Source organism: Macrobrachium nipponense, chromosome 11 (genome assembly GCF_015104395.2).
Source record: "Macrobrachium nipponense isolate FS-2020 chromosome 11, ASM1510439v2, whole genome shotgun sequence".
NCBI lineage: Eukaryota > Metazoa > Arthropoda > Malacostraca > Decapoda > Palaemonidae > Macrobrachium > Macrobrachium nipponense.
In genome coordinates this window covers 94,856,508-94,881,192 of record NC_061087.1, presented here as the reverse complement: position 1 = coordinate 94,881,192, position 24,685 = coordinate 94,856,508, and the positions used below count along the sequence as shown (strand labels likewise).

At 40.9% G+C, this 24,685-nt stretch overlaps 1 protein-coding gene across 2 annotated transcripts in view; it reads left to right on the top strand.

Annotated features, from left to right (window-relative positions):
• The window catches only part of LOC135207491 (eukaryotic translation initiation factor 3 subunit D-like), a 62,525-nt gene that overhangs the window by 3,474 nt on the left and 34,366 nt on the right, over positions 1–24,685 (top strand). For both annotated transcript variants that reach the window (XM_064239308.1, XM_064239299.1), the window contains exons 2-6: positions 519–564; positions 7,890–8,097; positions 8,256–8,429; positions 8,547–8,679; positions 10,758–10,908. In XM_064239308.1, the coding sequence (XP_064095378.1) occupies positions 519–564; positions 7,890–8,097; positions 8,256–8,429; positions 8,547–8,679; positions 10,758–10,908 (712 nt within the window). The remainder of the gene's footprint in view (positions 1–518; positions 565–7,889; positions 8,098–8,255; positions 8,430–8,546; positions 8,680–10,757; positions 10,909–24,685) is intronic.

The following is a 24,685-nucleotide window of genomic DNA, read 5'->3' as shown; positions in this document are numbered from 1 at the left end:
GAATTATTTATGACAAAAATTTTGTATTTTGTTGCTAGCATTTTTCATTGATTTAAGTCCATTATCCACAGTGTGCACCTCACTGTGGGAAGAAAAAGACAGTTGTATCGATCGTTTATGTGTTTATGATTCAAAAATGTGAATTTCAAGCCAGGGCCGGGTGAACCTTCTTCAAATCAAATCATGATTTGAGAGCTATGATTGGCTGGATAGGCTTGAAATTGTAATCACCATCTCCTCTAGGTGTTCAAAAACTTGATATTGAATGCCTTCAAAAAAAAAAAAAAAAAAAAACAAAAAAAAAAAAAAAAAAAAAAAAAATGGAGAATTATGTAAATACTTAATTTAATCATTTGCCCCCAGTTCTGCTTTTGGGAAAAATGCCATGATGACAGTTCAGCTATGTCTGAGGTTTTCTCAGAGTTAATTCACAGTTGCTTATTTTAGATTCTATGACACAATTTTTGTCTCATTTTGGTATAAGGTTTGAGTACATTCTATTCATTTTCTTTTTTCAGGTGTCAGATTGGACAGGAGCAACCTATCAGGATCGACGTTATGCTAGTATGTATAATGGAATTTTGTACAAGTAACTTACCCAGCAGATATATACTTAGCTATAGACTCGGTCGTCCCGACAGAATTTCAAAACTCGCGGCACACGCGACAGGTAGGTCAGGTGATCCACCATTCCGCCGCTGGGTGGCGGGGGTGGGGTCTGGACTATTCCCGTTTTCTAAGCCATAATTTCTCTGTCGGTTGAACGGACAACACCTATTGTTCGTTCCTCCATCTTGGATTTCAACTCGTTTGCCGAGAATTTGGATTGGTTTTTTGGTGACGTATTCTGTTTTTTCTCTGGCTTGGCATACGCTTATTGTGGACTGCTTTTCGACTTTGGTTTTGACTACTCTTTCACGATGTCTGACGCTAAGGCTTCACCTATGTTTAGAGTTTGCAGTAGGGAAGGTTGTAAGGTTAGGCTGCCTAAATCAGCATTAGATCCTCATAGTATTTGCGCTAAATGCAGGGAGAATGAATGTTCTTTTATTAACACCTGTGTTGAATGCGAGAACCTTACGGAGCTTGAATGGAAAGACTTATCATCATATGTTAGGAAGCTTGAGAGAGATAGAGTGAGAAAGGCTTCAGCTAGGTCATCTAGTAGATCTTGCTCCTTAGAACAAGAAGTTAACTCTCCTACTAACGATTTTCCCTTAGCGTCAGCTGCTTCTCCCTGTTCTGAATCCAAAGATTCTTCGTCAGAGAGGGAAAATGTAAAAGCTTCAATTAAGAAACTTCAAGCTCAGCTACGAGCTCTAAAACCAAGGTAAGAGTGGGTGATAGTGACTTGTGCATTGTCCCCAGTGCAGTGGAGGGGGCGTTCTTGACCGGTTCCTTCATGCTCCTAGGCCTAGACCGCTTCCAAACTCCCAGGACCAGGGGAGGAGGAATGTCGAAAGCCGCAGGGAGGATGCAGAAACATCCCCAACGGTCAGGCGTCCCTTCGGCAGATCCTGTGTAAAGTCCCAGGCTGCCTCGGATTGCCGCAGAAAAGGCGTCCTAAGGGAGTGTTTTCGGCCTCAGACTCTTCCTCTCCTAAACGAGGATGGAGTTCGGCCATCTCTTTCGCGCGCCCTTTGAAGAGAGCCTGGAAGGCTCCTAAAGGAGACGCGGCTGACTCCAGCCCAGAGCGTTTTCCCCGAGGATTGGCCTTCGGGACCTAAGAAGACTAAACAAGAGGAGCCTTCTCTTCAGGATCCTACGAAGAAGTTTTTGGTTAATCTGCAAGAGCAGTTAGCTTTTCTTCTCGTAGGCTCTTTTGCTAAGGACTCTACAAGGAGGAAGGATGTTTTCGCTCCCTGTTAAGAGTTCCGCTAAGCGCCCCTCTTCGTATAGGAGAGAACCCTCACGATCTCCAGGGCGTTTATCGCCTTCGTCGAGAGACTCGTCTGATAGGAGTTGTTCTCCTGAGAGAAGAGTCCTTTCGCCCTATAGGCTGTCTTCCCCGAAGCGCCCTCTGAGACGCCGCGAATCGAGAGAAGTCTCGATCGGTTTTAGGTTCAAGGAACCGGAAAACGATTTAAGTATCAGGATCCTTTGGGTCTGCAGGACCAGGAGCCAGACAGGCGCAAAGAGCAGCAAGACGCAAGAAAGGGCGTCAAGAGCTCAGAAAACAGGATTCAGGAGTCAGGATTCTGCTAGAACAGGAATCAGGACGCCATGAGCCAGGACGCCAGGAGTCAGGACGCCAGGAGTCAGGGCGCCAGGAGTCAGGGCGCCAGGAGTTAGGACGCCAGGAGTACGTTAGGCGTCAAGTGTTAGGGCGCCAAGAGCCTGTTAAGCGTCAGGAATCAGGACGCAGGGGATCTTATTTCAAGCACCCTGAATCAGGACGCCAGGAGCCTAGCAAGCGCCACAAACCTGGCGAACCTAGACAACAAGAGTCTAGTAGGCGCAAGAGTGTTTCCGACAGGCAGGAGCCTCACTCTTCGTATAGAAGTGCTAATGTTCCGCGCTCCCCTTCTCGGGAAAGGAGTTTTCTTCTCCTGGGAAGAGCCAGATCACTCCAAAACGGTCTCCTTCTGTGGATCAGTTGGACCAGGTATCGGAAGACGACGAGCCAGTAGATGTAGCAGTTTCTGACTACAAGAGACTTTCTCTTTTGCTGCTAAAGGAGTTCGGAGACTCCCTTCATCCTGCGGACCCTCCTTCACCAGGATCGTTGATGTCTAGCACTAAAGCTCTCAAGTCGTCTTCCTTCGTCAAGATGCGCCCGCTCTTTGTATGAAAAAGGCATTAAAGACTTTTCAGAGTGGTTGACTTCCAGAAGGGAAGCGGGCAAAACAGTTTTTTTCCTGCCCTCCTTCCAAGTTAACAGGCAAACCAGGAAGGTGGTACGAGACCAAAGAACCTATGGGTTAGGCCTTCCTTCTTCCGAGGATGCGGATTTTGCTTCCTTAGTGGACTCTTCTAGGAGGAAGTCTTTGCTGTCTGCTAAGGCAACTTGGGGCATGTGTGAGCTAGACCACCTTCTAAAGGGCCTCTTTAAAACCCTAGAAGTCTTCAATTTTATGGATTGGGCTTTGGGAGCATTAGCGAAGAGAGCTCAGGACACTGACTTTGTTTCCATGGAGGAACTTTCGAGCGTCCTGGCTTGCCTGGACAGAGCGGTCATGGACGGTTCCGTTGAAGTTGCCTCTCTTTTTGGAACGGGAGTATTAAAGAAGAGATCGGTCTTTAGCTCTTTCTTAGCAAGAGCAGTATCACCTTTTGCAAAGGACATCTCTTCTTTTTGCACCGTTTATCCCCGCACTATTTCCACAAGAGACTGTTAGAGAGGTTTCTAAATCTCTTACGGAGAAGGCACTCAGGATCTCCTCACGCACTCAGCCAAGAAGTTAGGCCGGCAGTGCCTATAGAGAAAAAAAGAGAGACCCTCTTTTGTACAGCCCTTTCGAGGTGCCTCCTCTTCTAGAGCCCCTCTTAGAGGTCCTTACCTTACAGACCTTACATCTTGTTCGGGTTGCCCCAGGTCCCTCAGTGTGAGGCACCTCTAATGTCTACCAGAGAGTTGCTAGTACATCTTCCGGTATATTTTGCATCTTCCAATCTTGGATGGTCTGGGATGAGCCAGATCACTCCAAAACGGTCTCCTTCTGTGGATCAGTTGGACCAGGTATCGGAAGACGACGAGCCAGTAGATGTAGCAGTTTCTGACTACAAGAGACTTTCTCTTTTGCTGCAGACCAGATAGAAGGAGTAGACCATCTAGAAGGTCCTTCGGGAAGTCTAGATGAGCAGGAAGTCCTCCAGACGAAAGTAGGCGCCAGACTACTCCACTTTGCCAAGTCTGGGCGCAGAAGGGAGGCGGACTCCTGGTCCCTCTATATCCTGAAAAAAGGATACTTGATCCCCTTCAGGGAAAATCCTCCTTGACGACAACTCCAAGGGAGTTGACCGCAAGATACTCGGATCCGGTCCGAAAGCTTGCTATTTTGCAAGCAGTGGAACAGATGATTTCCAAGGAAGCGGTAGAACTGGTTCAAGATCTCCAGTCTCCAGGATTCTACAATCGGCTATTCCTGGTACCGAAAGCATCGGGGGGATGGAGACCGGTTCTAGACGTCAGTGCTCTGAATTTCTTTGTATTGAAGAAGAAATTTTCAATGGAGACGTCTTCCTCTGTTCTATCTGCTCTTCATCCAGGGGACTGGATGGTGTCCCTGGACCTTCAGGATGCGTATTTCCATGTGCCAATTCATCCGGCAGCAAGGAAGTATCTGAGGTTCATGTTCCAAGGGAAAGTGTTCAGTTCGAGCGATGTGCTTCGGACTTTCGACTGCCCCTCAAGTCTTTACGGACATCATGAAGAATGTAGCTTATTGGCTACATCTGGAAGGGATCAGGATCTCGTTATATCTGGACGATTGGCTAATAAGAGCCCAATCGGAGAAAAAAATGTCTGGAGTACCTATTAGTTACTCTAAGTTGACAAAAGTCCCTAGGACTTTTAGTAAATCGCGGAGAAATCCATGCTGACTTCCCCAGCAGAGTATTGTCTATCTGGGGATTCAGATGGATTCTCGGGATTTTCTAGCGTATCCTTCGCAGGAAAGGAGGAGAACGCTGCTTAGAAAAGGTGGCAGTCTCTTCTTAAGGAAAGAACATTGTTCCGCGAGGGAATGGATGAGCTTACTGGGGACCCTCTCCTCGATGGAACAGTTCGTTTCCTTAGGAAGACTACACCTACGACCCTTCAATTTTATCTGAAGGAGAAGTGGGATTGGAAGTCCAACAATCTAGGAGATACATTTCCAATCTCGAAAGGGATCAAGGAGAATATCCTTTGGTGGTTTAGATCCACAGAAACTAAGCAAGGGAATCTCCCTTCGCTTACAGAACCCTCGCCTAGCGTTGTTTGCAGACGCCTCAGATTCAGGGTGGGGAGCGACCCTAGGTTCGGAAGAAGTGTCAGGCACTTGGGAAGGAGAACAAGTGTCTGGCACATAAACAAGAAAGAGCTAACAGCCATTCATCTAGCTTTGGTTCATTTCGAGGAACAGGTCTCAGGTCTGGGGATTCAGATTCACTCGGACAACACAAACAGCCCTCGCTTATATAAAGAAACAAGGGGGGACGCATTCCTTTTCCCTGTACGAATCAGCAAAGGATCTGCTGATTTGGGCTCAGGAAAGGAAGATCTCTCTCCTCACAAGGTTTGTGCAGGGAGAGAAAAATGTCCGGGCAGATCTGTTAAGCAGAAAAGAACAAGTCCTACCCACGGAATGGACTCTCAATCCTAGATTTGCAACAACTTTGGCATCTGTGGGGAAGGCCCAATATAGACCTGTTCGCGACCAACAAGAATCACAGATTAGAAACCTATTGCTCCCCGATCTCGGATCCTCAAGCAGTAGCAGTAGACAGCTTTCTGCTAGATTGGACGGGCTTGGACGCATACGTCTTCCCCCCTCCTTTCAGATAGTAGGGGAAGTATTGAGGAAGTTCGCTTGCTCGGAAGGAACAAGAATGACCCTCATCGCTCCTTCTGGCCGGCTCTCGATTGGTTCACAGAGGTGCTGGAGTGGTTAGTGGATTTTCCAAGATCGCTTCCACTAAGGAACGATCTTCTCAAACAACCCCACTTCGACAGGTTTCACAAAAACCTCCCCGCTCTAAGTCTGACCGCCTTCAGACTGTCGTTAAGGACTTTCAGAGCAAGGGGCTTTCACGAGAAGTGGCGAAGGCTATTGCAAGAGCCAGAAGAGTCTCCACTTATAAGTATATCAGTCGAAGTGGAGTTGTTTAGAAGATGGTGTAAGGGAAAGAAAATATCCTCTTCCAGTACCTCTGTAACTGAAATCGCAGTTTCTCCTATTTGAGAAAAGACTGTAACCTGGCAGTTTCAACAGTGAAGGGTTACAGAAGTATGCTGGCCTCAGTTTTTCGACATTAGAGGAATAGATCTGACGAATAATAAAGATCTTCATGACCTTATAAGGTCTTTGAGACCACGAAAGAAACATGTAATCAAGAAGCCTAGCTGGAACTTGGAGTGGTCCTCAAGTTCCTAATGTCGGAAAAATTTGTACCGTCTCACGCAGCTTCGTTTAGAGACTTAACGAGAAAGTCATTATTCCTTTTGCGTTAGCAACAGCCAAGAGAATTAGCGAGTTGCAAGCTTTGGAAGGTAAAGTGGGGTTTAAGAAGGATTCAGCGATTTGCTCCTTTAAACCATTTTTTCTAGCAAAAAATGAAAATCCCTCAAAGCCTTGGCCAAGAAGCTTTGAGATAAAAGGACTATCTTCATTAACAGGGAGAGAACTAGAAAGGACTTTGTGTCCAGTCAGGGCACTCAAGTTCTACCTGGAGAAGAAGAAGTTGCTGAAAGGTACAGAAGAAAGTCTTTGGTGCTCTGTAAGAGATCCGAAAAGATCGATTTTCTAAGAACGCCCTTACATACTTCATAAAAGATGTAATAAGGGAAGCTCACCTTAAGTGCGAAGAAGAGCATCTCAAGGTTTCTCAGAGTGAGAGCTCATGAAGTGAGAGCCATAGCTACGTCTATGGCATTTCACAAAACATGGTCTCTTCAGGCTCTTATAGAGTCGACATTTTGGAGATGTAATTCGGTGTTCGCCTCGATTACTAAGAGACGTTAAAATTTCGTACGAAAAGTGCTTTGCTCTGGGAGCGTATGTTTCGGCGAATTCAGTGCTGGGAGAAGGGGCTGAGGCTAATCCTTCCTCATTTTAGTTTAATGCTTAAATTACTGTTTATGGTGGTTGTTTTTATTGGTTAATTGTCAGAGGGAATAGGGAACCCTCTTACAATTCATAGATTATAACAATACTACATGGTAGGTGATCGGGATTTGCTTCAGTGCTCTTTGTGAATTTTTTTTTTAATAACCTTAACTCTGTCATGTAAGAGGGCGAGTCCTCCATTGATATTGACAAAAAGTCAAGGCTCTACCATGGTAAGTGGGTCAGCCCCATTGGTACGATCCAGTATAGGCTCTGTCGCGTAAGCGGGCTAGCCCCCATTGACACGATCCAAAGAGTTATTCAACCATAGGTTCATTCCTCGTTGAAACTCTTGAGGCAAGCAGACTCATCGACAGTAGTCATGAAGTCTTCAGCCCAATCAGGTAGGAACTATGGATTATGTTATCCAAGAACATAGGTTGTTTTTTCCCTGTGTTTTTTAATGTATTTAGTTAATAGTATTATTTTGTTTTAGCTGTCTCTTGCCCGGCCCACCTCCAAGTGGTGCCAATCAGCTAAGTATATATCTGCTGGGTAAGTTACTTGTTTACAAAATGATATTGTTAAGATACAATAAAGTTTTGTACATACTTACCTGGCAGATATATACGATTAATGGCCCACCCATCCTCCCCTCAGGAGACAGGTGGAAGAGAAATTATGGCTTAGAAAACGGGAATAGTTCCAGACCCCACCACCCAGCGGCGGGAATGGTGGATCACCTGACCTACCTGTCGCGTGTGCCGCGAGTTTTGAAATTCTGTCGGGACGACCGAGTCTACAGCTAAGTATATATCTGCCAGGTAAGTATGTACAAAACTTTATTGTATCTTAACAATATCATTTCAAATTATAATGTCTAGTATGAAAAGTAGTGTAATGAAAAGATATCTTTTCCTTTTAAGATTTTTTTGTTAGACCTTTATATATTTTCATAAAGTATCAGAAAGAAGCATTTTTGGTATTGGGAATGAGAATTTAATGAATTGAAGGAATTGATCTATGAATTTTCATACCATGCTCTTTTATTTATGGTATAGTACACTGTATGATATAGATGTAAATGCTTGGTTTATCTCAGTTGTGGGTAGGTCAACCTATGTTTTTCTCTTTCTCCAGTCAAATACCAGTCCACATTCGGTAGTATGCAACAGTATGCTTACTACCACGAGGAAGATGAGTCTACTTTCCAACAAGTTTACAAGACAAATGTTCCCAAGCCATTATACCAGCGTGGTCGTTACATGCGCAACCAGCGTAACCTAAAGAATCAGCGGAACCAAAAGGGTCAGCAGATGCAGGTTCTCGGCAAGGGCAACAAGAGAGAGTAAGTTTTCGTGTGAAATTAAAGTTTAGGAAGTATGGTACTTAGTGGAAATTGTAAGAAATATGCTCTTATGTTGAAAGATTCTCTCCTAGTTTTGCTTGGTTTTTATTAAATTCCAATTTCATGTTTTAACTATATACTTTCATTTATTTGCTAAGCAACTGGCAGAAGCAGCAGTACCAGCGTAATCGGTGGAATCGTAGTGGTCACCCTCCTATTAAGAATCGTGATGCATCAGTCACAGTCAGGCCAGAATGGAAGGTTATTGAGGAGATGGACTTCCCTCGTCTTGCCAAGCTGTCTCTACCTACTGTGGAGGATCCCAAAGATTTGTAAGTGTAGTACATTTGAAATGTGCATCGTTTGCAAAAGTTCATTGAATTTTATGCAGTTAGAGTTTGACTTTTTAGGTTTTGTAAGATATGTAACTATGTACTACTTTTTTTCAGGTATCTTTGTGGCTCTCTAGAATTTTATGACAAAGCTTATGACCGAGTTACTGTCAAGAATGAAAAGAAACTAACTCGTATCAATCGAATTTTCCACAAGGTCACTACCACTGATGATCCCATCATTAGACAGGTCAGTTCACTGTATTTTAAACTCCCCTCAAGTACTGCAACTACGTAGTTTTACCTCTCTTTTTAAGGCAAGCCAGTGTGCCTCACACCACTACGTGATTGGTTGGCTTGATTGTTTTCCCTCAAGAGTATTTTATGTTAAAATAGGTTATGTTTCTTAAAGAAGTTAGACTGTAATTCTTAAAAATATTGTTGTTAAGTGTTTTATCATGAGCTTCTGTCTTTTATACATGACTTAAGGAATAGAATTAAGGTTCTGTATTTTATACAAGACTCAAGGAATGGAATTTATTTTTTGTATTTTCTTAAGACTCAAGTGGATAGAATTTATTAGCATTTTCAGTTTAAGAATATGTTTCTCTGGTTATTTATTTAATATTTGTGTAGAATAATCCCTAGGACAGTTTTATGAACAAAACTTTGAAAATGCTAGGTGGCATTACAGGATTGTCAAAACATGTAAAACTTATTTTTGCTTCATTAAAAATATTTTCCCTATGTGGTAACCTGGGCCCAAATTCATAAAACGTTACTAATTTTGTTGCCAACCAAGGCTTAGCAGGCTGCTAAATCCTTCAGTATCCAACTATGTAGCAGCCAACTAAATTGATATTCATAAAATCTTGCTAGCTAGTTGCCTGCTAGTTAGCATTTTCCTGACTTAAGTATCCATTATTCCTTCCATATGACATGCTGGGGAGACCTTGCTTGAACGAAGTAGGGGATTTGGTCGCAGTAGTGTTGTTTTTAGCACACATCTGTAGTAATGAGTAGCAAATGCTCAAGAAAACCCAACTAGTCCCTAGAAGAGAGTATTTTCTTGGTTGTTAAATACGAAGAGTTCAAGGATGTCATAGATGCTAAGCACAAGGACATTAATATACAGGAAAAACAAGAGGCATGGGATTTAGTGCCAGCCCAACATCAAGCTAGATCTCCGCATATCAAGAGAACGATGGAGGCCTTGAAAATAAACTTAAGAAATGGAAAAGCAAATCCAAAGACTGCTTAATAGAAGCAAAGAAAGTAAGAAATTGACAGGAGGCAACAAACCTCCCAATGAACCTAATGATGCTCAGCAAAAGATGCTCTATTTGTGTGAGGAGGAGACACAGCTTTTACAGTTATGACAGGAGAAATAGAATCTGCTGTTTGGGAATCAGTCTACAAAGATGTAGAAGAGTCTGTCCTAGATGATTATAATGGTGAACAATTAGATACCCATAATGCAATTTGCATGTTTATAATGTATATGTTACTGGGCATGTTTATAATGTACAGGAGTAGAGATGGGTTCTAATATGATGCCAATATATGGATAGCTGGTACAGCCACAATTGTAAGTAATGGATATCAGACAGTACCATATATAAAACCAATGAACTTTTCATAGGATTCAAATGCTAAAGTTGTTTTGATTTTGTTTTCTTTTAGTCTCTGTCAAATATTTACTGCTGATATTAACTTAATAAGAATTAATGAACCAAACAAAAACTTCTCTTTCAGTTTTCTTTTGAAGATTGAAAAAGAAACCCACAAAATCATTGTGTATAACTTGTTTACTTATAAGTATTTAGATTTTATTTTACTCCACACTTGAGTACTTTCAGGCCCTATCTGTGGCCCATTTTCAAGAGATGTGAAGGTTGCCTTCTCTGCGGGGCCTTGACCCAGGGTGACAACCTACACATCTCTTGAAAATGGGCCACAGGTAGGGACTCGGGTGTGGAGTAAAATAAAATCTAAATACTTATAAGTAAACAAGTTATACACAATGATTTTGTGGGTTTCTTTTTCAATCATAAAAATTAATGTCGCATAACTGTTTCTCTGGCAAGTGTCCTACTGATTTAGTTGCCTGCCAAAGAAGTTAGAGCGACCCTTGAACTTAGCAAGCAACTAACTCTTGGTGGGGTTTTATGAATAACGTTTAGCACGCAGCTAGCTTAGTAAGTAATTAACTCCCTATTTATTTCCCTACTGGCCTTAGTAGGGTTTTATGAATTTGGGCCCTGATCTTTATCCTTTTGAAATTCAAAGAGGATAAAGATATGTCTTAATACCTTTTGTCATTAACAGCTGACCAAGAGTGATGGAAGTAATGTGTATGCTACTGATGCCATTCTGTCCACCATCATGTGCTGCACTCGGTCCAGCAATTCATGGGATGTCGTCGTCCAGAAAATCGCTGGAAAACTCTTCTTTGATAAGAGAGATGATTCTGAATTTGGTAAGAAGCCGTTTTTCATTTTTAAAGTTACTGATATTATCTGCCATGTGGTTTTAAATTACCTGGGAAAGTAATTACTTTTAGGCTGGAATAGTATTTGCATTCAAAATTTGTACTGTACTGTACTGCACATAAATTACTCAGACCATGACAATTGGAGCACAGTGGTCCCCCCGTATTCGTGAATAGTTAGAACCTGCAAGTAGTAGTTGGAACCTCTATGAAAATGCTCAAAACCTCCTATTTTGTTAGTTAAAACTCAAGAAAACCACACTAAAAAATTTTTATACTACTTTTTTTAACAGTTTTATTTCTCATAGAAAAATACCGCGAACAGGCAAATTTTCCGCGAATAGGAGGGAAATGTTCCAAATAAATTCGTGAATGCATGAGTCCGCGAATCTGGAGAATGTGAATACAGGGGGTCCACTGTACAAACTTTGAATACTTAGGTGTACATATTTTACAGTCAAGTAAATAAGATTGTTATGAATGCGGTATAATACCTACTTAAGGGTATCGGCGGCCTGTAATTTTGGCGATATTGGCTCAAATTCGTGAAAATGAGTTATCGTCATATTTCCATACATCTGGGTGCTGGCCATTGCCACACAAAAGATAATATCGATACGAAGCTTTTTAAATGGTTTAAAGGCCAATTTAAAGGCCACATCCAAGTAGAGAATTAAAGGTCTGGTTAGGGGTGGTTTTACTATTTCATTTTGCATTCATTCTTCAAGTATTTGAGTTTCTTTTCATTGCATTTTGTTTCGTATGCCGTACAATATGTTTTCCTGATAGAGATGGCAACTCTTCCCATGACTGAATAACGGTAGCCACTTGTCTCGAGAGCGAATTCTTGTATTTGTTTTATGCAATCATCCATTTGTTATTTTCAAGCAATTACAATACTTCCTCAGACTTTTGGACATCAATTTTGTATTATATATACTACTAACATGCCAAAAAAGAAGTTTAGTAAACGAAGGGAAGCAAGCTCTTGCAATATAAAAACTTATCATGAAGCTAAAAGTATAGACAGAGCTAATGTAGCTTCTCACATGTCGCCACCAGCCACGTGTGCTGACGAAGAGATGCCAAATACTTCCTATTACGAAGCTCCGAGGGAAATCTATTATTCCCTTGCACAAATATATAATGATGATGGTACCGACGACTTTGTTTTGAAATTATCTGATGATGAGGAGGGGGAGGAGGAAGAGAATGAGCATTTTCAAGATGTAATTGCTGTCCCTGACGTAGCAGGTGATGTCGGTGTTTTATCAGGAGCCATCTTGCTTGGTGAGTCGTACCCGCGTGAAGTCAGATTAATCAACAGATATCACAAGTTTAACATACGACTAGAATTTGAGCAAATATCTAGAAGTGGTTCGTGAACTATCGGTGATAAGATTAGTGTGAAAATAGTAGGATAAAGCGTCTTCTAAGTTAGTTTATCAAGTGTAATACTATAAATCAGAACAGATAGGCAGTAAGTTCCAACTGCGGGAAGAGGTGGCGTAATTTGGCGTGTCTAGCAGATTCGCAATACGATGAGGTAGCAGGAAGGGAACTGGCATTTCTCATCTATGAAATCAGCAACAGTCCTAACCAAAAAGATACAAAAGCATTCATAGATATATTAGAAGGATATAATCCTTCAAACTGGAACAAATCTAATGAAAACATCTTGCAAAATAATTGAAGAAGTTCCAAATAAAATCCAAGTGGTCAAGAGACTCATAAAGAAACTATACATAAACATAACATATTCCGACAAAGAAAATGAATAAGAAGTGAATCTTGTGAATATCCTAATTGATGCATTATGGAAAAAGAATGCCAAAAGCATGCAAACTGTGTAAGTTTGGTATAGCATAGTCAATCCACAAAACCTAATCAGAAAATGTGCTGCATGCAACATTCCGACCCATCCACAGTGTGCTGAGGTAATACAAGATTTGAGAAAAGATACAAGAATTTTTTGTTCAACATGTCTATCATGGATAGACAATGTTATTAAATCAAGATTGAATGTACAAATAGTTGAGGATGAAGAAGAAGAGGAAGAGGAAGAAGAAGAAGAAAAAGAAGAAGAGGAAAACGGAAGAGAAGTAAACAAAAATGAAATGACAGAAAAAAATACGGAAAACAAAGAACAAGATAAAAGTATGGATGCAGAGATACTCATTGATACTACATATGAGGCAATAAAGCAGCATACCTACGAAGAAATAAATTACGATATGACAACAGAAAAGCAAATCCCGAAGAGGCTCTACCCAGATCTATACAATGACGGGAAAGAGGAAAAAAATAAGACAAGAAAGACAAAATCTGCAACCTTTTGAAAAGAGGGAATTGCAGATTTGGAGAAAGATGTTACTTACAAAACATCTAAGATATGTCAAAACTATGAAATATTATGGTAAATGTGCATACTTAGATGGATATGGGGATGATTGCAGAGATCTGCATCCAAAAATATGTAAAAACCTAAAAGAAGGAAAAAAGGATGTAAGTTCGACAAAAAATGCAAATATATGCACCCTGTAGCCATGAATCATAATCAAATAAATAACCAACCAAGTAATAAAATCCAAAATAAGAAAGAAACAAATAAAGAGAGAAATCAAGAATATCAGGTAAAAGAGAAAAGCAAACCACCAATGAGATATGCAGAGGTGTCAGCAAAAAATTTCAAAACATCAGCTCCGAAATTCTACTCAAAAGATAATAACTGTATTTATTATGCAAGAGGATATTGCAGAAACGGAGAAAATTGCAGATTCAGACACAAAATGAATAATTATGATGAAGGAAGATCAAATATTATGGAAAAGTTGGATTTTTTAATGTCAGAATTTCTGGAAATGAAAAAAAGAACAACATACCAGAACAGGAAAGAGACATGGGAAAATCCTTATTACTACCAGTATTAAATGAAGGAGGGAAAACACGCAAACCATCATAGTGATGAATGCGCAGGGTTTAGTTACGAGTAACTCAAAAAGAAAAATAGAGTACTTAGAAGAACTAACCCAAAATGAAAGAAAATAGATATAATGAATATAGTGAAACCTGGTATTCCCCCAAGAGACTGGAATGAATGATCAAATAAAGGGTTCCAAACTTATAGATCAGATAGAAAAAATAGGAATCAAGGGGGAACCGCAATATATGGGAAAGACAAAAACAAGGAAACAAATATATGAGAAATATAGTAACTCAGAATGTGAACTAATAGCGGTAGAATTTGAATCTGAAAAATTGATGAACATAGTAATATATAGACCTCCTAATACTAAAGAGTTTGACTTAATAATTGAAAAATTGGATGATATATGTAGAAATCACAAGGACTGGACTATTCTCCTATCTGGTGACTTCAACTTTCCTTTCGTAGAATGGAAAGAACGAATAGGAGATTGTGGTTGTACTTATACATATAAAAAGAGAGTAATAGTAGTGCAGAAGATAAGAGGCAATTTGAAAAGCTATTAGATATGCTACTAGAATACAACATTCAACAAATAAATCACCTGCCAACAAGAAAGGAAAATACTTTAGACCTAGTATTTGTGAACGAGATGAATTATGTTAAAGAAATAATAGTTTATAATGCGAATATTTCAGACCATAATGTCATAGAATTAACAGTTCATTCCAAAGCAAGTGAAAATAGAGATAAGCAAGAAATGAAAAGTGGGAAGGATATGGAAATCCAACTTCTACAGTAAAAAATATAAAATGGTCAGAAATTAATGAAGAATTAAACAAAGATTGGGATAACATTTTCGTAAGTGATGACCATAAGGGTAAATACGGAGATATTATATATTGGAGAAAATAGTGGAAAAATATATACCGAAGAAGAAAAGTAAAACATCATTCATGCATACCAAGAGACAGAAGGATCTTGTTCCAGAAAATCAGAAAGTGGAAAAAAAGGTCTGCAAAAGAAAAAAAATGCATGGAAAGTTATAGAACTAAAAAGTAAGATAGAAAATGCAGAACAAAAGATTATACAATCAAAAGAAAATGAAAAACGGGAACTTGGAAGAAAAAAAACCCTATTAAATATCAAGCCAAAACACCCCAAGCTATTCTACTCAGATGCGAAGAAGATGAATAAAAGAAGAATAGAAATAGGCCCTCTGAGAATTGAAGGGAGATTAACGAATGAAAAAAAGGAAATTTGCAACATACTGGCAGAACGATATAAGAGAGAATTCACCCCTAGAATAGATAATGAAGATAATGATATAGAAGTAAGGGATGAAAATAGTGAATATTTAGCTGACAATAGATATTAATGAAGCTGATATTGTGCAGGCTATTAATGAAATTAAAAATGGAGCTGCTGCAGGGCCTGATGGAATTCCTGCTATTTTGTTAAAGAAAGTAGTTCATTCTATCCGCAAAGCACTTGCCAAAATATTATTAAAGACAAAGTGTAGATACAGGCAAGATTTATGATGAGCATAAATTAGCATATATTACCCCTACTTTCAAAAGTGGATCAAGACTAGGGAGGCAAGTAATTATAGGCCTGTGAGTCTAACATCACATATTATGAAAGTGTATGAAAGGGTAATGAAGAAAAATATTATGAAACAGTTTAATTAAAAAAGAAGTTTGTTTAAATAAAAGGACACAACATTGGTTTCGTACAAAAAAACACCCGGAAAAAAGTACACAAACCCAACTGTTAGTCCACCGTGAGAACATATTCAAAATATGAAAAGCGGAAATGAAACAGATGTGGTTTATTTAGACTTTGCAAAAGCTTTTGATAAAGTAGACCATAATATATTAGCGAAGAAAACAAAATTAGAAAACACAATATCGTGGATAAAGTAGGAAGATGGTTAAGAATTTTTTACACAACAGAAAACAGATAGTTATTGCAAACGACGAGAAAATCGGATGAAGTCAAGGTAATATCCGGTGTGCCGCAAGGTACGGTGTTAGCTGCAATACTGTTTGTTATTATGATTGAAGACATAGACAATAATGTGAAGGATTCGGTAGTGAGTAGTTTCGCAGATGACACAAGAATAAGTAGAGAAATTACAATTGTGATGAAGATAGGAACGCTCTACAAAGAGACCTTAACAAAGTATATGATTGGGCAGAGATAAATAGGATGGTATTTAAACTCTGATAAATTTGAATCAATAAATTATGGAGACAGAGAAAGAAAGCTATATGCATATAAGGGACCTAATAATGAGACAATCACAAATAAGGAAGCAGTTAAAGACCTTGGTGTGATGATGAATAGGAACATGTTATGCAATGATCAAATAGCAACTCTGTTGGCAAAATGTAAAGCAAAAATGGGAATGTTGTTACGGCACTTCAAAACAAGAAAGCTGAACACATGATTATGCTTTATAAAACATATGTTCGTAGTCCACTTGAATATTGCAATATGATATGGTACCCACACTATCAAAAGGATATTGCACAAATAGAGAGTGTACAAAGGTCCTTTACAGCTAGAATAGAAGAAGTTAAGGACCTAGACTACTGGGAAAGACTACAATTCTTAAAATTATATAGTCTAGAAAGGAGAAGAGAACGCTACATGATAATTCAGGCATGGAAACAGATAGAAGGAATAGCAGAAAAATATCATGGAACTAAAAATATCAGAAAGAGCAAGCAGAGGTAGATTAATAGTGCCCAAAACTATACCAGGAAAAATAAGGAAAGCACACAGGACATTAATCCACTACGCACCAGCATCGATAATGCAGCGTCTATTCAATGCGTTGCCAGCTCATCTGAGGAATATATCAGGAGTGAGCGTAGATGTGTTTAAGAATAAGCTCGACAAATATCTAAACTGCATCCCAGACCATCCAAGATTGGAAGATGCAAAAATATACCGGAAGATGTACTAGCAACTCTCTGGTAGACATTAGAGGTGCCTCACATGAGGGACCTGGGGCAACCGAACAAGATGTAAGGTCTGTAAGGTCTGTAAGGTAAGGAGTTTTTTATTGAGAAGTTACATGACTGAAAAAGAAGATCTTCTGAGTGTAAGCGACGATGGAGAAATAGTTTCATTACCCTTGAGAGCTCTAAAAGACGCTTTTAGTTCGACGTATTGTGGGCAGTGTGACAGCAATATAACACTTGAAATTGATAAAAAACAGTTTTGATGTTGACTTGAAACTAAAGTGTGAAGTGTTTTGGTGCCATCTGTTTTTCAATATACCAAAGTGCAAGCTAATGAAAGTGTGAAAACAGAACATGTCGGTGAAACAACAGCTTCATTTATATATCAAAACATGATAAATGGGGGAGGCTTGGCAGCCTTGAATAACACTCGAATTGCCTTAGGTGCCAAACCTTTAGCAAACAGCACTTACGAACGTTATAAAGAGTATATTGAACGGATAGCTGACCAGACCTTCAAGGAATCCATGAAAGAAGTTGATAAGCAATATTGAGATATTATGAAAGCATTGGGGTCAAACCAGATGAACATGGTAATTTACCTATCGAGGTAATATATGACGGCACCTGGGATGAAAAGGGAAAGGGGACATCAATCCCCCTATTGGCAATAGAGTTGTTACCGAGGCTTACATGGATTTGTTCTTGATGGGGAAGTTTTCAGTAAGATATGTAATTCCTGCAGTACTTTGAATAATAAACTGAAAAAAATAAACTAACAAAAGACAATATGATGTAGCTTATGAAAACATATACAGTCTGGAAAATGCAAAAAGAATTTTGACCAAGCTTCTGGAAATATGGAAGCTGCTGCTGCTCTCGCATTGTGGCAAAGATCACTAGACGAGGCAAATTCATATATAAAGTATTTGTCGGTGATGGGGATTCAACAGCATATAAAGGAGTATGCAGTTTGAATGAGGGCACTGGTCCTTATGGCAATCCATATCCAGTACTCAAGGAAGAATGCATAAACCACGTTCAGAAGAGGATTGTCTTTCGTCTCATGGCCTTGAGAAAAAAACAAAAAAATAGTTTCTAAATATGTAACAAAAACAAACAAAGTTATGTTTAGGAGTGAGCTTGGAGGACTCAATAAATGAGTGAGCACGGTGATAAAGATTGGAAAATATTTTGGCATTGCAGTAAGAAACGGAGCTAAAGACCCCAGCTGACCCTATAAGATACCATGAAAAAAATATAATGGCAATATTTTTACATCTGACTAGTGATGATAAAAATCATGATCATTCTCAGTGTCCCGTTGGCAAAGATAGCTGGTGTTTTTATAATCGTGATTTGGCAATGAATTTATCTCCCAGAAGTCACAAGAAGATGAAAGTAAAACTCCAGCTTACAGAGGAACAAAAGATCCCAGTTCGCCAAATATTTGAAGAGCTTTCCTCTGATGATTTACTGCAAAGATGTGCAAAAGGTCGTACTCAAAACCTAAATGAATCATTCAACAGTAAAATATGGGCAAAGTGTCCAAAGGTGAGACTTCATGGGAAGGATACTGCGACCTTTGCTTTTCATTTTTGCTGCAACGGAACATAATATCGGCTATGGCGGCAAGTTCATTGCTGCCTATTATGAGAAAAACGAAACAGGAGAAGCCTGAAAGGACCTTCAGATGAAAGAGAAAGACCAGGAAACGAATGTCTGCTATGCATTCAAGAAAGCAAAAGAAGCCAAAGAACATCAAAAGGAGGATATGAAGGAGGGGCTCATTAGCCTTCTAAACACTTGGCAGCGCAAGAGTAGAGTGGCGTTCTACGATAACCCCCCAAAAATAATATAAACTATTTTCTTTAAGTGATAAATGTTTTTGTTTTTTTAGAGGGAATAATATATCTTATAAAAGAGAAGGAAACAGGCGCCATGTAGGCTTTTCCAAGAAACTTGTTATGCTTCTAAATGCAAAATAAATGGTTAGGAAACTTTAACTGCGTTTTTTCTCAAAACATACATTTTCTACATTCAATTCTAAAAACTCCCTTATTTATGAATGGATTTTAATTATCTAAAAAGCAATTTGAATAAAGATAGTGAGAGAACACATCGGCAAATTCATTTTTCTTTTTTCTCTCAAAAAAATTTTTTTTTACTAATATCTAATACATAATTTGTTCATGAAACTTACCTGTCAGATATATATATAGCTGTATTTTCTGAAGTCCGACAGAATTTTAAAAACTTCCGACACACGCAGTGGTCGGCCAGGTGGTTAGTACCCATTTCCCGCCGCTGGGAGGAGGGGTATCAGGAACCATTACCCATTTTCTATTCATAATTTTTCTGTCGCTGGTGCTGAAAACACCTGTTTTCAGTACCGTCCGTCTTTAGGATTTTGGAAACTTCATTGCCGCTAAGTATCCTAATTGTCTTTTGATTTATTTACTTGGATTTGTGGGATTTGTGGCTAGGCATACGCTATCTTAAATTGATTTGAATTTGATTCATTTTTGCATAAAATATCTGAATCTAGTTAGGCTAGTTTCAGACGGGGTTGTCTGCAAAGATAGGGTGTGGCTACCGAAAGCTTCGGTAGATCCGCACTTGGTATGTACGAGGGGTATGGGTCTTGCTTCTTTGTTGAGATTTGTCATGTAAGGAGTGTGAGACTTTGTCTATTCCGTAAGGAAGACGTGTGATTCGTATGTACGCAATTAATCAGTAAACGTGTCTAATTCCGTAAGGAAGACGTATGATTCGTATGTACGCAATTAATCAGTAACAAAAGTCAGGGTAGTGAACCTGCTAACCTTCCTGTAGACTTTATTTTGCCTAACCCTGTAGTATGGCCTACGGGCTATTAAGATGTCTACGAGAGGTGCTCGCTCTCCTTCATTGCTGTGAAGTGCTACTTCTGTAATTGTTACTCTAACCCTGCAGTGTTGCCGGTTCGGGCCCTAAGCAGTGTCTGTAGAGGAATTGCCCTTTCTCTGATACTCTTTCGATTCGTATCTTAGAATCGAAAGTGCTTGCTTTAGAGAGTAAAAGTGAAGTGCAGAAGTGCAGTGATACCCCTTGTGTAGTGGAGGGTGCGTCAGATCGGCCTCGTTTCGCCTCTAGGCCGGGACCTCTGCTTGACTCCCAGGACCCGGGGAGGGAGCATGTCGAAAGCCTAAGGAGGGTTACAAGGAACCCCCACCGATCTGGCGTGCCTTCGGCAGTTTCTGATGAAAATCCCCAGACTGCCAAAGTGCGTGCGCGTGCACGAATCCTGAAAGCTTGCTTCTCGTCCTCCGAAGCGTCCTCCCCATGCAGGGGTTGGAGCTTTCGGAAGGACTCGCGCCCTCTAAATAGAAGCTTTATAGAAGAGGACGCTTCACGTCCTCTCTCTCTCTCTCGTTATGCGTTTCAGTGAGAAGTAAGAAGGCGAACGTCGCCTGAACTCGTGTCCGTCTTTCCACCGAGAAATACGTAAGAGAAGTCATAGTAGCAGGAAGCTTTTGAGAGCGGACGCCTGGGAAGCTCGGATGGACTCCAGGCGCGCGCGGGGGGGGGGGGTGCACGCCAATTGTGCGCGCCAGTGGACGCCAAGTGCGCGCCAGTGGACGCCGAGCGCGCTCCAGTGGACGCCGAGCGCGCTCCAGTGGACGCCGAGCGTGCTCCAGTGGACGCCAAGCGTGCACCAGCGCACGCCAGGTGTGTCGCCTGGCTGAACGTTTCTGTTGAACTCTTCAAGCTCTTGTTTCAGATATGGGCCTAAAGAATGTTTATCTCTACCTCCGGTGATACCTTCATACCTCACCTGCAAAGAATGTGAAGTAGGCAGTGCTTTCTCGGAGGAAGTTTAAAGTGAACAGACAACTTCTTCTTCGAAACCCCAGCAAGACATCGGGTTTCGTGAATTCAAGAGGTCTCTGTCAATTAATATTGCTTTTCGCATAGGTGGATGGAGTTAAGGAAAGCTCAAGGGAAGATCTCGTTTGCTCTACCGCAACCTTTGCCATTCTGCCAATAAATTTAAGTTGCCACTACCGCAGTCAAGACTTTGCGATAAGGCAGTTACGGTTATGTAAGGCTCGATGTCCTGCACGTCAGGACTCTCGGCAACGTTCAGTGGGATTCTTGCAAAGGCACTCATCAAAAGGACGCTCTTCAGGAAAGCGCAAGACAGGACTTCCTTTGCCATACTGCCAATAAATTTTAAGCTTTAGCAGGCAGTTAGTTGTGATACGGGAGAGGAAGCTGGTTGGAGAGTTTCTTCCTCTTCCCAGGATAATTTTGCAAGCTTTTTAGCCCATCTGAAAGGGTTTTTCAGATGATAGATTTTGTTAGTTTCTAGTCGGGACTACGCTGCCGAATTGAACATCGTCGTTCTACCTGCCGTAAGCCAGTCTCTTAACAGGATTCTTGCCCCTTCCTCGTTTGAGGACGGGAATCGGGAAAAAATTAAATGCTTGACTCCCTGGATTACGTTTTGTCAATTCAGTGACTTTCCCCCATTGACAATATACTTTCGTTTTGTCAAGTAAGTGGGTATCCCCTCATTGACAAAATATCTCTGTCCCGTAAATGGGTTAGTTCTCATTGACACACATCTCATTAACTTGATATTGCGTAAGCGAATAAGCTCTTATTGACAAGATTCGGAAGAGCCTCTCATTCGTCATTCGCAGACTCGTACAAGAAATAGACTTGTAGACTACGTCAATGAACGCTTATGATCCAGTACATAAGAAGCTTGAGCTGACTGCTTTTCGGATTCTCTTAAGTTTTGTTCATGAAACTTGCCTGTTCAGATATGTATGTAGCTGTATTTCCGAATTCAGCATATATATGTCTGCAGTAAGTATGAACAAACTTTATTGTGATATAATTTCATATTTTGCCTTGCGTTATTTTACTTCTGGTTGGTTCAAGTCATATACGCTTGCTGTAGTTACCTCTTCGGATGGCAACCGAGAGGTCTATTGTCTATTTTAAGGGACATTTAATCGTTACTCCCTGCAGCCTTCCAGGAGTTTCCGATTTATCTTTTACCGTTGTATGGTAGTGTTCTGACGACACAAACGATCTATATATTTAGCGTTTTCTGTTTCGCTTAAATATACCAGCTTGAGAGCTTTCTGCTCAAAAACATAACGGACCTTTTTTCTTCGTAGAATAGGGTAGCTGGCAACCCAGACATAAAGTTAAGAGACGACGTTCGTAAGCTGCTGGCTGCTGCTGTCACGCTGTGTCTGTCCTCCAGTCCAACCGAGCCAGTAACAGATCGGGCGCTGTCATGCGCGGTAGGTTACGTCTCTCTCTCCTGCGGGATTGACTGACTAACCGTATCTCTGTGCTGGCGGTTACGTCTCTCCTGCGGGATTGACTGACTAACTGTATCTCTGCCCTACAATCACGGACTTTAGCCTAAGATTGAGGGGATTTCTTACGTGAATGGAATAAACGTTGCATTCGTTTTGCCTTACTATTTTCAACAGAGTTATCTCTTAATCCTTTCGGTGCTCGTTTACCGCACGGTATAGAACTACGAGTCTACCGCAACATTGCACTTTTATCTGCTCTCCTGCTTAGGCAAAGCGCAGCCTTATTAGGGAAGTAAGCATACTCGGGGAGGGAATGGATGAGCTTGCTGGGGACCATTTCCTTCCTGAAGAAGTTTGTTTCCCCGAATAGACTGCAATTCAGACCACAGTTTTTTCCTACCGGGAAAACTGAAATATTATTAAAGATCTAGGAATGATTCTGAACATCTCTCAGTGCGTTTATCACCTGAGGTGATAGAAAGAAGGTGCCGGACATCTGGATAGGGTTTCAGATGTCTTGGATCTTAATCTGAAAGAAGTAAAAGCGATTCGGTAGTCCCTCCAGTCCTCGTAACGAGTTTTGGGAACCAGTGGTCCAGATCAACTCTGATATTCCACAGCTCTCTCATATCTTAAGAAGTATCTTCTCTCGGTCCCTGTTCGAGTTTACGAGAAGCCTATTATAACAACAGGCGTAGAATGTAACGATCCTCTAGAGGTTCGTTACAGGATTGCAAAAGTCCGTACGAATCGTCTAGATCGACGGCAGCAACTATTGACTTCCGAGTGGAATCTTTCTTTAGAAGTAAGTTGAGAGTTGTGGAGACTTTAGGGACGCCCTTTTCATTCTTCTCTTCGATATGTGAGGACGAAGAGGCTTCTTCTTTTCTGCTCCCTTATTCTCGATCCGGGATCGGTACCATTAAACGCCATCCTATGATATTGAACGGGGATGGATATTTAGTCTCTTTTCCCCTTTTTTTCAATCGCTTAGGAAATGTAATAAGAGGATTTATGACGTCACAGGGAGCGACAATGACGCTGATCGCCCCACCCCATGTTGGGCCTTCAGGATCCTGGATTCACAGAGGTCACGTACTTCCTAGTTCACTTTCCAAGGACCTTTTCCGAGAGAGTCGGTCTACTCTAACTCGAAAGGTACCTATAACTACCTATGTACATCTCCGCTCTGAGTCTGACTACGTTCAGGCTATCGAGATGTTGACAGGAATAAGATTACCGTCTTCCATTTCCGTCTGAAGAATGGGATAAGCTGGCAGTCACAACTATTAAAGAATACGCAAATATGTTGTTGACGGCCTTTGGGCTCAGAGATTTGCGTCTGTCAAACAACAAAGCCCTTCACGATCTTTGAGTTCTGTGGAATCTCGAACCTCGCTCATCATCTACTTTTTGTCTCACCTGTTTTCTCGGAGTCAGACACTCGTGCGAGATCAGGCGACATATAGTAGCCCTGAGTTGCTTGTTGACGAAGTCGGTTGCGTTTATACACCCCCGATGATCGTGTAACATGAGACCAGGTTGGACTGTCAGGCATTCTTCCTTCGGGACTGAATCGCCTTTTTTGCTTTTTGTTCTCGCTCCTTTCTCCTGGCACCAGAAGCTCGAGTCAGGAGTTGATTCGCTGACGACGTTGGGTTGCGTTGATACACCCCCAAGGTTTGCTTAGATTGAATCGCCCCAGGCAGTCCAGACACTCATCCTTCAGCGAAGAATAGTGCCTTATGGTCTTCAGGGTACAGCCTTGCTGTCCTTGATTCGTCTGACTGGTCAACTGGTCGGTCACCTGACTTTAGTACAGACGGCTTTAGAGAACACAAGGCGGTGTGCTCTCTAACCCTTCCGTTGTGGCCTAAGAATGGTAACCCGTTTTGTCTTGGGCCAGGAGCTTGGAAGCAAGGATGGCACAAGTTAGTGGGCAGGAGCCAGAGAGAGTCCTGTGCCCTGTCAGGTCTCTCAAGTTTTTTATCTACATAAAACTCAAGAAAGTCGAAGTCATTCGGGCAATCTGCAGTGTTCCGAAAAAAGACCAGACTTGCCCATATCGAAGAACAGCCTGGCTTTAGTGTTAAGGAGTTCATTTCAAAAATGCTCCTTCATTGTGTTTGCACAAAGATTTGAAATCTTTTTATCTTGAATGCTCACGAGGTGAGGGCGCGGCCTCGGAAGCATTTCAACAGAGCATGGCACTCAGCACATCCTGAGTACCATGTTTTAGCGAAGCAACTCTGTGGTTCACGTCACACTCCCTGCGAGATGTGAAGATGGCATATGAGATCTGCTGCTCGCTAGGGCCATACGTGTCTGCAGACACAATCTTGGGGGCAAGAAGTACCACTCATCCTATCCTGTAGAAAATGGTTAGGAAAGAGCTCTTAATTTAGTTGTTGAGTCGCCGACAACGGCGACTTCTTAACTCTTAAGCCTTAGTTTAACACACCTTAACTTTGGCTAGGTTGGTCAGGTGGTGATATATAATTTATATATATATATATTTATTTTACTTCTTAGCCCTCATGGTA